The 15,969-nt window shown below is 34.1% G+C and overlaps 1 protein-coding gene across 1 annotated transcript; it reads right to left on the bottom strand.

The window, feature by feature from the left end:
* Nucleotides 1-1,416: 1,416 nt before the first annotated feature.
* LOC133184121 (uncharacterized) lies at nt 1,417-12,841 on the bottom strand. Its single transcript, XM_061318984.1, has 3 exons — nt 12,793-12,841; nt 8,726-8,805; nt 1,417-3,319 (listed from the first exon to the last, which is right to left on the bottom strand). The coding sequence occupies exons 2-3, from the start codon at nt 8,747-8,749 to the stop codon at nt 1,538-1,540; spliced, it is 1,806 nt and encodes a 601-aa protein (XP_061174968.1). The 5' UTR covers nt 8,750-8,805; nt 12,793-12,841; the 3' UTR covers nt 1,417-1,537.
* Between the last annotated feature and the right edge of the window lie 3,128 nt (nt 12,842-15,969).

Below are 15,969 nucleotides of genomic sequence, written 5' to 3'. Positions count from 1 at the left end.
CGTTTTAAAGGAATTTTACAGAAATTTCTATTTTTAGTAACCATGGCAACACCATTCATCAAAATCAAAAACCAATGCACTAAATTATGTATCTTATTGTAGTCTACTTGTGATCCAAGTTATTATGAAATCAGACCAAAACTGGCGGAGGAGTAGCATTTTAAAGGAATTTGACAGAAATTTTTAGTAACCATGGCAACACCATTCATCAAAAACTGATGCACTAAATTGTGTATCTTAGTGCAGTCTACTTGTTTGCCAAATTATACTAAACTAGAAGATATAAAACAGATCACCAACACTTATTGTTTTGTAAATTATACTAAAATCAGACCAAAACTGTAGCAGGAGTAGCGTTTTAAAGTAATTTCACAGAAATTTCTATTTTTAGTAACCATGGCAACACCGTCCATCGAAATCAAAAACCGATGCACTAAATTATGTATCTTAGTGTAGTCTACTTGCGTGCCAAGTTATATTGAAATCGGACCAAAACTGTAGGAGGAGTAGCGTTTTAAAGGAATTTCACAGAAATTTCTATTTTTAGTGACCATGGCAACACCGTCCATCGAAATCAAAAACCGATGCACTAAATTATGTATCTTAGTGTAGTCTACTTGTGTGCCAAGTTATATTGAAAGCGGACCAAAACTGTAGGAGGAGTAGCGTTTTAAAGGAATTTCACAGAAATTTCTATTTTTAGTAACCATGGCAACACCGTCCATCGAAATCAAAAACCGATGCACTAAATTATGTATCTTAGTGTAGTCTACTTGTGTTCCAAGTTATATTGAAATCGGACCAAAACTGTAGGAGGAGTAGCGTTTTAAAGGAATTTCACAGAAATTTCTATTTTTAGTAACCATGGCAACACCGTCCATCGAAATCAAAAACCGATGCTCTAAATTATGTATCTTAGTGTAGTCTACTTGTGTGCCAAGTTATATTGAAATCGGACCAAAACTGTAGGAGGAGTAGCGTTTTAAAGGAATTTCACAGAAATTTCTATTTTTAGTAACCATGGCAACACCGTCCATCGAAATCAAAAACCGATGCACTAAATTATGTATCTTAGTGTAGTCTACTTGTGTGCCAAGTTATATTGAAATCGGACCAAAACTGTAGGAGGAGTAGCGTTTTAAAGGAATTTCACAGAAATTTCTATTTTTAGTAACCATGGCAACACCGTCCATCGAAATCAAAAACCCATGCACTAAATTATGTATCTTAGTGTAGTCTACTTGTGTGCCAAGTTATATTGAAATCGGACCAAAACTGTAGGAGGAGTAGCGTTTTGAAAAATTGTTTACAGACAGACGGACAGACAGACAGACAGACGGACGGACGACGGACACCTTACTATCGCATAAGCTCTTCTGGTCTCTGACCAGTAGAGCTAAAAATTACATGTTACAGAGCCTCTATAATTTAATGACAAAAAAATGATGGATAAAATGAAATGGGTAGAACTTTCATCTTGTATAAAAATCATCCATTTTATGGTATTAAGAACTGATCTATACATCCATGTGTGGTTTTACATCTTTATCAATTGCAAATAAAGTTTGTTTAAACAATTGTTTGATTGCAACAGGCTTTGTACAAAATTTGTACTGTTCTTAGAATACAAGTTAAGAACTGTTATGTTCTCAAAACTGCACCTTAAAAGTGTGAATTGTTTGATATCATTTCTCGCAGTGATCACAACAGCATGAAGTGTGACATTTTCATCTGCAAAAATCCTCTTCATAATATCCAAGCTTCTACCCATAGCATCACCAGAGTGGCTGACACCAGTTGCAACTTTAATAAGATATAATTTTGAATTACTTTTGTCTTTTGCAACTTTTGGGGGAGGGGGGCTTCCTTTTCTTCTGTCTGTGTATACAAAGTAATCAAATCCCATGAAAGTGTCAATTTGTGGATAGACCAAAAATGTGCCCCATGCTACATTCCTTTTAATGAATGCAGCACAGAGAGCAACAGTTTTTTCATGAGATTTCAGATCCTTTGGTGTGTCATCCAAGTACCTGTTTTCAAGAAATTCATTGCCTTCATAAAACCTCTCCCTGGAAACAGTTTCCAGTTTGCACGAAGAAGTCGAGGGCACATCCATTTTTCTCTGGGAAGGTGTGTAATAAGTCTCGGAAATCAATTCGACAGGCAACAAAACACCTGCTGTTTTCTTTTGGACTTCTACTAATAACTTTACAAACTGCTTTCTAGCTCCACCATCTTGGAATACCATACATAAAATGTCATCTTTGTCTGCATCGTCTAGAACCATTTCTAGGTTGTAGGGAAGTTTAGCTCGCCATACTGGTACAAGAAAGGGTACAAGATGTCGTATCCTTACATAAGAGTCACCCTCACTAAGTCCACACTCTATTATTTCAACATTTGATTCCAAATCATCATCTTTGACATGACAGTACTCCATTTCAAAAAGGTTAATTGCTATCTTGAACTCCAATGCTTGCTGTTCAGTCAAGATGTAATCTTTATCCTTTGGGATATAATGAAGAAGGAATCTGGTATGACGCTGAAATTGGGCAAACTCTAGATTAGAAGTAGCATCACATATTCTGAATTCAGATATTTCTAACCGTCTTTCTATAGTGTATTGTGCTAAAGCCTGATCAATACCATATTCAAGACATTTATAGTTTTCTAAGAACTCTAAAACATCACGAAGTAACCTTGGGGTCATTATAAATCGCTCAGAGAATTTTTTATACACCTCTTTCCCTTTCTTTCCAATTTCAGGGTCTGTTTTGGTAACATCCCAGATTTTCAAGAAGCTCTCCTCATCAAGCTGAAATTTTCGTCCAAAAGTAAGAATTCTATGAGCACTAGCCGTACACCCTGTCTCTATAAGAATGAATCTTAGATGTTTACTTTGCACAATTTCTCTAATTTTATCAAGGTAATGGGAATTGTAAAGTGTAATATGATCTATAATCAAACAGTCATCATTCTTCAAAGTCTCAGAATGTGTGGTAAATTGTTTAAGTTGTTTATCTTTCTTTGTAATTTCCTGCAGGTCAAAGTAATGAATCTTCAAGTCATTCTTCCTTTGGCAATCAAGAACATAGTATAGAATTGATGATGTTTTTCCTAATCCATTTAGTCCAGCTTCATATGTCCATGACCTTTTTCTGTGACCATTAATTACCTTGACAAATGTTTCATGAAACTTGGTTTTCAGAAAGAATCTCTTCTCTTCAAAATCAATGGCATTTGCGAAAAGTTTTAATTCTTCATTATCTGTTGCTCTCTGAAGAATGTTTTCCTCAAAAAATTCTGAACTTCTTTGAACCTGTCAAAAGAATCAAGTTAATAGTGATTTAATAAGACCTTTTTTTTCAGTTTTTCTATTCTCTTAAAACAGTGTCTCTAATCAGGCTATATATAATTTAATTTCTCGTATGTAATTCTCACTTTCTCAGATTCAACAGTAATACATGTACCACTAAAATTTAGATTGATGTTCAAATTTGAATAGATATAAATAGATATTCAATGATGTTTAAAATGAAAATGTTGTACAGGACAATTGACATATTCCCTATAAAATGCAGGAAACAACTTCCATATGGACAAATTTTTCAAATACTGTACAGCAGGAAATTAACTCTCGGAGTTAATATTCGCTGTATTCGCGGAAAAAAATTCAACGAATTCAACATACAGTGAATAATTCCTCAAAAATTGACAAGGATAAATTGAAATATTACCGATATCTGTTATTAGAATTGTTAACTCTATTTGTTTTTCCTTGCAAACATAAAAGCAGTAACTAATATAGCAGAGATGTAGACTGTCTTCCTAATTATGCGGGTGTACTGATCAACTACCAAGACGTAGATCTATAACTAACATTTAATTCTGCCACCCAGTAGAGGTGCGATGTAATTATAAAACATGTATTGTTAGATTTCACCCATGCGTATCACTCAGTCCTATTATCTTTAATCAAGGCACTTACGGAGTAAAGACAACACAACACATTAATTCAATTTTATTAACAGTTCAACATTTTGACTACCGGTACTGACAACTTATTTAGATTCAGGGAGATTTCAGTATACTGCAGTAAATACTACTCTGTACTCTACTCAAAACATACATATGAACGAACACCTGCCAAAGGGCTTCTTTTTTTTTTTTTTTTACATGAATGTTTTGGATACGACTTGAAATCACTTGAATAAATCACTCGAGTATAGACTCATATGTATTTCAAAAATATTTAATAAAAAGAAAGAAAGCAAGAAAACGAGAAAGAAAGAAAATTTATCTGAATACGTAACATTGTAAATCGTACAACAGTTTGTCTTCTAACTGGGATCGGTACGGTGTTCTGTTCGACTTAAGAATCGACACAATACGCAAGGAAAATATTTGCAGTGCTGAAAAGGTTTTTTTGTATAATTTTTCCTTTCCGCGAATTCAAAAGACCGCGATTTGCTGCAAGTTGAACAAATTGCGATCTTTTCCGACCGCGATTTTAACCTGCTGTACAGTAGTCAGTTTGGTTGATTTTTGCATTGATGATGATTATATCAACATACAAGAGGCCCAAGGGCCTTAATGGTCACCAGAGTATTATACAACACTGAATGGCAATTCATAATCATGTAATCCATAAGAGTTGTCTGTCTTTCATTCAGAGTGGCACAGTTCATTTCGAATACCTTGGCCGATTTCATCAATTGAATTAGATGATGGGTATTAAAATCTGAGAAGTTTGCTGAATGTGGTGCTGTTCACATAAATATTCCTTGTTAATGTTTTATTTTGGAGTTTTATTAAGTACACATCTATAATTTGTCCAGCTTGTACAATTTGGGGGTAAAAATATTTTAATAATCAAAAAGTTAATAAACATGTAAATACATGAAGATTTTCGGTTTAAACTACATGTAGACTATTGCAAAATTCAAGAACTATCTTTTCCCTGTGCACATTGACTTGTAGAAATAGTACAATCTTTGCTGTAACAAACTTTCTGAGTACTAGATGGCCCATAAGCCATAATAACTAAATAACTTAGACAAGGCCAACATTTTTTTTATTAAATGATTTACGGGAATTTTTTTTTGAAAAATCAGGTCGGGGGAGGGGGGAGGGATAAATAAAATAAAACAAGAGACCCATGGGCCACATCGCTCACCTGAGCACATTGGCTTGGCCAAAGCACAATTCAGATCAGTTTTGAAAAGATTACTGGGGGGGGGGGGGGGGGGGCTTGAAATTTAAACTACCTGATGATGCTTCCATGTCAATATAACATGGCTTTGTTGTACTTGAGAAGATTTTAAAAAAAATTTCCCATATATTCCTTTGTAAAAATTTGATCCTCCATTGTGGCTCCTCCCTATCCCAGGGGTCATCATTTGAACAAACTTGAATCTACACTACCTGAGGATGCTTCCATATCAATATGACTAAACATAGCTTTTCTGCTCTTGAGAAGAAATATTTTTCCTATATGTTCTTATGTAAAATTTTTGATCCTGCATTGTGGCCTGTCCCTATCCCTAGGGGTCATCATTTTAACAAATTTGAATCTACACTACCTGAGGATGCTTCCATATCAAAATGACTAATCATGGCTTTGCAGTACTTCAGAAGAAGATATTTTCCTATATATTTCTATTTAAGACTTTGATCCTCCACTGTGGCCCCACCCTACCCCCAGGGGTCAAGATATGAACAAAATAGAATCTACACTACCTGATGATGCTTCCATATTAATATGACTCATCATGGCTTTGCTGTTCCTGAGAAGAAGATTTTTAAATGTTTTCCCTATATATTTCAATGTAAAACTTTGATCCACCATTGTAGCCCCACCCTATCTTGGAGGTCAAGATTTGAATAAATTTGAATCTACACTACCTGAGGATGCTTCCATATAAATATGACCAATCAGGGTTTTGCTGTTTCTGAGAAGAAGATTTTTAAAGGTTTTTCCTATATACTTCTATGTAAAACTTTGATAGTCCATTGTGGCCCCGCCCTACCCCCGGGGGTCATGATATGAACAAACTTGAATCTACACTACCTGAGGATGCTTCCATATAAATATGACTCTTCATGGCTTTGCTGTTCTTGAGAAGAAGATTTTTAAAGATTTTTCCTATATATTTCTATGTAAAGCTTTGATCCTCCATTGTGGCCCCGCCCTACCGCCGGGGGTCACGATTTGAACAAACTTGAATCTACATTACCTGAGGATGCTTCCACATGAGTTTCATCTTTCCTGGCCCTGTGGTTCTTGAGAAGAAGATTTTTAAAAGATGCTATTAATTTTTCACTAATTCTTTATTATCTCCCCTTGAAAGAGGGCATGGCCCTTCATTTGAACAAACTTGAATCCCCTTCACCCAAGGATACTTTGCGGCAAGTTTGGTTGAAATTGGCCCAGTAGTTCTGGAGAAGAAGATGAAATTGTGAAAAGTTTACAACAACGCCGATGACAACGACAGACAACGGACAAATTTTGATCAGAAAAGCTCACTTGAGCCTTTGGCTCAGGTGAGCTAATAAAATAAATAAAATAAAAATAAAATTCCAAATTTTACACAGTCGACTAAAAAAAATAAAAATGGAAAAAGTGTCTGATTTTTTAAAATTTCAATTATTCGATAAAATTGCTACATATACGGTGTGGAGCTTGAAATATGATAACCACAACACAAAAATTAAAGTAAACTATTATACCCTTATGAGAAATGGGGGAAATCTAAGGAATTTCTTATCAAAATATTCATCATAACCACAAGATGACCAAAGAAAAAAAGTTTATAATGAGTAGGAGTGAAACGGTTCACCGCGGTATCGATGCACCGCGGTATTTTTTCTCGGTTTGATACACGGTGCAAAATCTCTAATTTTCGGTTCGGTTCATTTTTCGGTCGGGATCGTTATTCAGTCGGGTTTGGCATAAGGTTTAACACGTTACTCAGAATAAATAAGTATAGAAAACGTAAATTTTGATGACTGATAGCTTGTAAAATAATTTTTGACAGTCAAATAATTTTAATCAATTTCTTCTAGTCAATTTGCAAATAAAATTCGTAAAATATGTGACTAGATTTAGAAAAAGAAAGCATAAAACAACGTAGAATTTGTTTCCTTCTATCAAAATGTATCGTATCGAAAATAACCAAACCGAGACAAAATTATACAATACGTATCGAACCGTGAAGGAGGTGTATCGTTTCACCCCTAATAATGAGAACCTCTCTATGCTCAAAATACTGAAAAAAATCATGAACCAACAAATCAAAAATGGAAAATATTGTTATAAAGAGAATCTGAATATATATGATAAAATAAAACCCAGAATCATGATTTAAACCTGTATTTTACAATACAGCATGTTTATGCATATTAACAAACTTCTGAAATCTTCAAAGTATTCACACATTAAATACCGTTTCATTTGCAGTGTCTGTTTATATCTATTCTAAAGATATTTAACACACAACAAGATAGTTATGAATTTCCCAGTGCTGCATATGATATATTTTTAAAATGTTACAAGTTTGAAAATGTTTCTTGGATATACGTCTCATTTTATTCTTCACAAAATTCAAATGTCTATTTTTGATTTCCATTCAGTTCTTTTATCACTTTCATCAAAGGTATTAAAATTGTAAAAGAGAACTAATGTATATGGTACCCACAGCGAAAGTGACAGTCCTGTCAACATATCCTCAAGTAAAATCATTCTGATGATTTCTTTAATTTTTTTTTTAACTCCAACTTAACTTCGTCATCGGATATACTTTAATTGATTTTCCTGTTAGCTATGGTTGACTTGGAAAAGCTATCGTGTATAAGGACAGTTTTTTCAACTTTCGTAAAATTTTACATTTCTGCATCCATGTTGGCACGAAACAGTTGATAACAAATGTAAATTGATTGGATGATAATAATGGCTTTCAATAAAGCAGCCAATGAGAAATGCCGACTTATTTGCACATTATTTTATTTTCTTAGTGCACTTGCATTGACGATCGGCGGGAAATTTAAGAATAAAATCAACAACAGGGACTTTTATTTTTATTTGGTTTTAGCAAAAATTGCAGTCGGCGCTCCTGTAAATTATTTTATTAAAAAATGTTGGCCTAAGGGACCCACAAAAAAATGCTTCAACAGACAACTGGATGCAGAGATGTTAGGGGTATAGCATAAACTCCCCCTGCAACTCTGTCTCGGTGAGCTAAAAAAGACTTTTTTATGAAAAGTGTACTATGAAAATGCTACAAACACATTTCAACTATTTAGCATAAGTCCAACAAATACTATAATCCTCTTTGGCTTTTATTCTGTAAGGCCAAAATAAAATTATTGTTTGTTTGTAATTGCCTCCCGCCTCATTGAAATGGCCCCTCCTGGAAAAATTTTACTGACCAAAAATAAGATTATTTTTTATTCAATCAATTCTTGGTGTGTTACCACATGTGCCACCCAATCACTTAATAAGTGTAGGATCTAAGCAAAACTGGGTTCCTGGTTGATGGGAGATACCCTTTAAAAAAAGGCAGAAAATAATGTGTTCATTCCTTATTGAGATTTTTATCAAAATTTTTAATTTAATTTTGAAAAAAAAAAAAAAAATAATTTCCCTCCCTCCCTTCTGGGTCTGAAACCTCCAAGGCGGCAATTCCAAACAAACAATTTTTTAAGGATGACCCAAATATAAACTTACACTTTGGCTTGCAGGTTCTGCCATTTTGTGTGATGAACCAATGGTAAAACATCAATGTAAATCAATAGAAAATGAACATTCTGTAATAAAAAAAAAAAGTATCTAATTTGCATTAAAAATGTTATTTAGTGTGTAATCAACTAAACATTATGTGAACTTTGATCCCCTATTTTAACACCACCCTAACCCCTGGGTCCATAATTAAAAAAAAAGAATATTTGATGGCCCATAAGCCAAAATTTTCATCTAGAATCATTCTTTTAATACAGAATAGGGTTTTTTTTAGTGGGTGTAAAATTTGGCATTTTGCTTGTTCAAAGGTATGCCAGTAATTTTGGTGGAACTCTTTTTGGCGGACACAGAGTACCATGATGTTGCAAAAGAGAGGAACTTTATCTTCTTAATGAGTTTCCAGTACATTTAATATATATGTTTAAATACAGATTTAGGCAAGAGTTTGAGTAAAAACCAATACCAGATGAAAGGTATATTGTTTAACAACAGACTGATCAAAGTTATTTTTCTTGTATACAGTACTTAATTCTACTTATACACAAGGTTGCAAATTTGGCGATTAAAATATTATTGACCTTCTACAAAACTGCTAAAATAAGCCAAAGTTAGCACCCCACTATAATTTCTCACTATACGGTGAATTGTAAAACACTGACACTGTGACCTACTTTTGGGTCAATGTATCCCAAGACAAATAAAAGGTTTGATAATCCTAGGCATCTTAGTATCCATGTAATGATGTTAATAAGATTTGAAAATGAAATGATAAAATTAAAAAATTAGGTCACTGTGACCTACTTTTGAATTGAAACATCCCAGGAACAGATTACATCCATTATTTAACGTTGGTGACCTAATATGTCATAGTGGTCATATTATTTAGGTTACAATATTTTATAGTGATAAGCTATCAAATTCAGAAAGTAGCTAACCGTGACCTTTTCTTTTTCACTTGACACACCTAAAGAACCCAAGATGCATCAACTGACAAAAGTTTGATGATTTTAAGCCTCTTAATATCCTATATATTGAGACAAAACTGTGAAATTCCAAAAATAGGTCATTGTGACCCACTTTATACTGGACAAACTCCGAGGACCCAATTCATCAACTAAGTGGGATGATCGTAGGCCTTTTATTATAAGAATTATTTATAGCCATGAAATTCCAAAAGAAGGTCAGCATGACCTACATTTTAGTTGAAAAGCTCCAAAGAACCAATTTATCAATGACAAAGTTTGATGATTCTAAGCTTTTTAATTATTATTGGAAGTTTGGAATTATAACATATAACCATAAAATTCCAAATGTACTAGTAGGTCACTGAGACCTACTTTTTATTAACACACTTTAAGAACTCTATAAGAACCCAACATGCATCAACTGACAGTTTGAAGATTCTAAGCCTCTTATTATCCGAAATATTTAGATGTAGCCATGAAATTTGAAAAGTAACTCACAGTGACCTCCTTTTTAATTGATATACTCCACAGAACCCAAGATTTATCATTTGACAAAGTGTGATGATTTTAAGCCTCTTAGCATCAGAAGTATTTGTATATGCTGGTAGTCATAAAATTCCAAAAGTAGTCGCCTTAGTATTTCTTGACTGACATACTCCAATGCCTTAAGATACACTAAATGAACAAAGCTTTGATGATTATAGGCTACACAGTGTCCAAAATATGCATTTTAACAGAGTTTCTGAAAATCATCGGTCCTACCGACAAAACTGATAGAAAATCTAAACATCTAATACAATTAGGTTTAATATAATCTGTCCAAGTGAGTGATAATTATCTGTGCCTCAACAATCAAGAGTTTTTCGTTGTACCTGTAAAGTTTTGTCTTTTCATTGTAATCTCAAAAGGTATGCTTTCTAATTTCCATCTAGAGCTTATTGTACATGTACTCTGATCTATTGTGATGTCTCACAATCAATATTGTAATGTAATGATCCATAGAAACATTTACACAGAGAATTTGAGCTCTCAAAGTCCAATTAGGTGTTCTGCAGCAATTTGATATATACTTTCAGGTGTATACTTTTTCATAAATATATTCAAAGACCCTAAGATGCTACTATTGACATGGTCCTAAACCTCTTGTAATAAAACTGAAAAGATTTTACAATAAATAATGACAAAATTTAAAAGCTACAGTCAAATCTTGTTATCTCGAACTCAGTGGGGCCTGTGAAAAAACTTCAAGATATCTGAGAAATCGAGATATCCAGGGTAAAAGTGGCTGGGACTTCCAAAATCAAAATCATTGTGACATATCCATGATATTCGAGATATTCTTGTCAAGATATCTAAGTTCAACTGTATATCACTTTGACCTACTTTTAAATTAACAAATTCTGGGGCCTCAAGATGCATCATCAAAAATTCTACTTTCTTGAGTCAGGTACGTCATGAAGTTTTTGTGAACAAATAACCTACCTACTTCATATTTTCTCAAAGCATACTGATACAATAGTATTCCTCTGTCTAGAGTATTTCTCCATTAGTCCTACTTTTTTGCGTGTGTTACAGTTACAGTTGAACCCGTTATCTCATCAAACTGTATTCAATAAGAATATATATATTCACAATGAACATGCTACCCCCCAAAAATGCTTACAGTAAATACTAGTCCAATTAAGTTTGAGAAATAAAATGAAACCTATTTTTAAAAAAAATGAAAAAAAAAGACTAGCTCGGACTCTCTAGGCCTACAATTTTCCAAGGGGCTTGGGTTGCCTCTTCTGCTTAGGTGAGGGGGGAGGCAGATTTTCCTGATTTGTTGTCTATACTGTGCATTCACTCATTTTACTGCTAGGAATACTACTAACAGGTTGGGCACACACCACCAAATGGTCATTTAACCCCGGTTTGGTGATCAATCGCCCACATTAGAGGCAGTATTTACATACCATTTGGGAGAGAAAAATCGTTTTGTTCAATTCCGTGGAATGGCATGAAATGGTGCATAATTTTAACTCGTGGGGAATAAAATATAGACATTTATCGGTGTTATAAACGAAAAAAATCGGAAATTCAACGCGGAGTTTTTTTTTTTATCATAAATATGCATACTAAACCACAATAGGTCGCATAGAAATCCCAATTTCATCCTAAAAGAAATTAAAGAATAAATGTTAAATTCAAATGTAGTAAAAATGAATATATATTATAGCAGGAAGTGCCCACCATACCAATAATATATGAAGAACTCATGTTTAACGGGATTTTATAGAGATTTATCTAGACGAAGATCCAAAGATCGATTGAAAGTTAACTTTTAAAGAGTTAAACAACCGGTCTAAATAGAAATTTTATCCAATAGACACAAAAATATTTTTTTGGATTGATTAAGCAAGAAGTTCGGCAGACAGCAATACATATTTTTTTTTACGAAGTTCCACAGAAAGTACACATGGAAAATCGACCCCCATAGGCATAGTCACAGGGGGGTAGCGGGGGCACTAGCCCCCCCACTTTCAGATATGGGGGGGCAAGAGTATGTCTGTGCCCCCCCCCCACTTAATGTAGAACAAAATCACAGCTACTGTATGTTGAAATTATAGTAAACTTCATAGCTACTTTATCATTGTGCCCCCTCAAAAAAAATGTCTGATTTTTTTTTTTTTTTTTTTGCTTGTCAAGGAAGTTTGGTAATTGATAGTGCCCCCAACTGAAAATATATGGTTGTGCCCCCACTCAAAGTGAAATTGCTTCCTACAGGCCTGTTAATATTTTTATATTACACGTTTTAGATCTTTCTTGGATTTGAGCCCCCCCCCCCCCTTCTCAATTTCCCCGATGCCTATGCCAGTGCGCCTTTGTGTTATTATAATAAAAATTGGATTTGAATTAAAAAAAAAACCATCATTTGGTCAGTAAAACCGACTCCGATATGGGCGATTCACCACCAAACGGGGGTTAAATGACCATTTGCATTTGGTGGTGTGTGCCCAACCTGACTGATAAATGTCAGTCGTAAAATTACAATTTTCTCTGAATATAGTCATTCAACTCTATTACCTTATAATCACACTCGTAACTTACCGGGTTTTATCCATAAAACAATGTAACAAAAAGTTTCACTAATGTTATTCAAATGAACGGCCTTAAAATTTGCTCTTTTTTTCACTTTAACACTCATCTTTCGTAAAATTTTGCCGCCATTTGGGTAAGCGGTAAATCTAGTCTTCCCGACTCCCGACTGTCCCGGATTTCGGGTTTTTATTGGTATCTTTATTATCGATGAACAGAATTTCTTCAAATTTTTCAGGCTCATTTTCTAGGTTAATATTAATTCCCAAATACATAAAAGTTTCGACAATATTACGTTTAATATGTTGAATTAGCATTGTCACCTGCCCAAAAGCGGTAAATCTAGTACTGTGTTATAAAAACAAAAACCAAAACGGACATCCATACAAAGCAAAGAACTACATTAAATAAGCATGTAATTGTATTATTTAAAGAAATAGACAAGAAAAATAATGAAATAAGGAAAGGAAAACTTATTCTTCTCAATAAAATAGATTAATGTTAATCAATTGTACTTATGATAAATAAAATAGATGTACATGTATTAAACATCTGTCGGAATGTTTTCATAGATTGTCGTTTGGGAATGTGTGAACAGATATTTATGATGTCTTTAATCAAGATTGCAATGCATTTGTGCATAGATGAAGTGCTTTTATATAGTAGTTATTAGATTATATATTTGGTTATGTCATATTCTTTTTTTATTTAGATGCAGCAAATCCCGCTTCATCACTGTTTATCCCCCCCCCTCCCTCCACTAGACGGCTTTGTCAGGGAAACGGCATGTATTAAACATATAATGTTAAATCTTCAAAAGTAAATCAAAGAGCAAACTGAGCGCAATTACAAAGCAAAGTTACTAAAATCAAAAACATTCGTTTTTTTTTTATTGTGATATTATGATTAATAGCAATATATCTTGAATCAACAGGCTCTAGACATGCTAGATAACATGTAAATTAATATGTCTTCCGGTGTAAAGTACGTACGTTATATCCTGCTATATTCAATTATACAAATAATTAACATATTTCTTTCTTTTATAAAATTAAAAACGTAATCCGTGTAGATCAAATCCTAACAAGTAATTCACTTTTATTGTAAAAAGAAGTAGAACCATCCACGTAACTGTAACACACACTTGATGTGGCTACGAGTTCTACGACGAAATATTTTTTATGCATGCATATTTATTGGTAATCTTATAATTTTTCATATTTATTTCATTATATTTTAAATTTGAATTTGTTGAACTTTATCTTAGGACTTATAAAAATCATGACAAAAATCTCAGTTCTTCGTATCGATGTCCGTTTTCGGTTTCTACATTTAAAACACAGTACTAGACCGCTTTTGGGCAGGTGACAATGCTAATTCAACATATTAAACATCCAAAAAAACAACAAAATTTATGTTCAAGGGGGAAGTTACCCTTGCAAACACTTTTCTTAATTAAATAGAATATGGTCACTCCGAAGGATGTCTTTGGGAACATCCACACAATTCATTTACAGACACTCAGCCATGTGGGGATATCCCCACAATTCTTATTTTCCCCACAGAGCATGTAAACTTGTACATGTATTTATACCAACAATTAATGCAGCTCTCGTTAACCCAGACAGACACAGGAAAAACTATGTGCCCCCCGAATCTTCTATTACACGGGCATAAAAACAAAAAATAATTTACCACATTTTTTTTTCGACATGTATACATGGATTTACTCACAGAGTTACTGAATACTAATATATTAAATTGCCAAACCCCCTAACTCCGTCACTTTCGGGAAAATCCGCGCTGATTTTAAACGAATGAGAATGTGGCGTCATTTATTTTTCCATGTTGAAAATTTATTATCAAATGCTGTGATATTATAACAGCCAAGTTCAAGAATGTGTCAAATTACACTTAATCCAGGCGCGAATCCAGGAATTGAAGATGGGGGGGGCGCAAAAAGTAAGCAGGGGGTCCTGGATTCTACAGATTTTGTAGGGTAAAAATGAGGTCTAAAGAGTAGACATTTTTACATTTTCTCGACGAAACTATGATTTACGCTAACTTTGACAATTTTAAGGGGGGAGGCCCCCCCCCCCCCCAAAAAAAACTTAAATCCGCCACTGTAATCTATTGTGTCTATCATGTTTGATGTGAAATCAGTATAAGCACCTTTTCCTGAACATGCGCTGTCCCATCGATATTTCTGACATGTGTGTCAACGTGCTCGTTTTCACATTTCAGTCATGTACAAGACGTAATGTGTGAATGTGATACCCGTTCTATTTAGTGGTGTTATATAAGCCTAACAACTGCACTTTTTTGTTACTAGTACTAAAACAATGTTTAAGTGCATTATACTAAGTGTAGCAAACAAAAAACAAACGAAGCAATAATTCGGAGAGTAACGCGGGGTGTTTTGCGCTGTTGGTGACAGAGTTTCTCTGCATGGAATATGGAGATATCGAATGGTATTCAAGCTCAAAAGTTCATTGAAACAATACAGATCGGGAGCAGAGTAAACACGGACCTCTAAAAAAGCATCAGAGATGGGATCAGGTGCCATTGATGAATTATTAGCATCCCCTGTCGACCGGTCACACCCACCGTGTGCTCATTGTGATGATCGGACAAACGGGAAAAAAGTAGACAATTCAGTGTGTAAAAAATATAGCCTAACAGTTAGTTATTAGTATAAAAACGTCATTCAGCATTCGATTTAATCCTTTTAGAAATGGTTCGTACGTGGAGCATGCTCTTGCGTGTCGAATCAACTGGGAGATATATACCCCATATGCAGGTTATAAGGGCACTAGTACATTGCTACATAAGTAAAGAAAGTTGACGATAGAAAAGGTGAAGTCATCACTCTTATCATAAAGTTTTGTTGTTAGGTTAAGAAAAAAGTTCGCGTTTTAGTGAGTGTTGCAGAATAGCTTCCGAGGTCAAGAAATGTTGTTTGAAATAGAAAAGCCGAGGCGTTAGCAGAGGCTTTTCTATTTCAAACAACATTTCTTGACCTCGGAAGCTATTCTGCAACACTCACTAAAGCGCGAACTTTATTTCTATTCTACTAACAGCTCTAAAATACCTTGATCATTTCATCTATAGAGAAACGAATTAGGTCACCATGAAATATGGAGATAACGAACAGTATTCAAGCTCAAAGTCCAATAAAAGAATACAAAT

The sequence above is a fragment of the Saccostrea echinata genome, unplaced genomic scaffold, assembly GCF_033153115.1.
Source record: "Saccostrea echinata isolate AGI-Se365-2 ecotype Australia unplaced genomic scaffold, CSIRO_AGI_Sech_v1 ptg000010l, whole genome shotgun sequence".
NCBI classification, from domain to species: domain Eukaryota; kingdom Metazoa; phylum Mollusca; class Bivalvia; order Ostreida; family Ostreidae; genus Saccostrea; species Saccostrea echinata.
The sequence above is the reverse complement of the archived record's forward strand: the minus strand, read 5'-3'. Positions and strand labels throughout refer to the sequence as shown.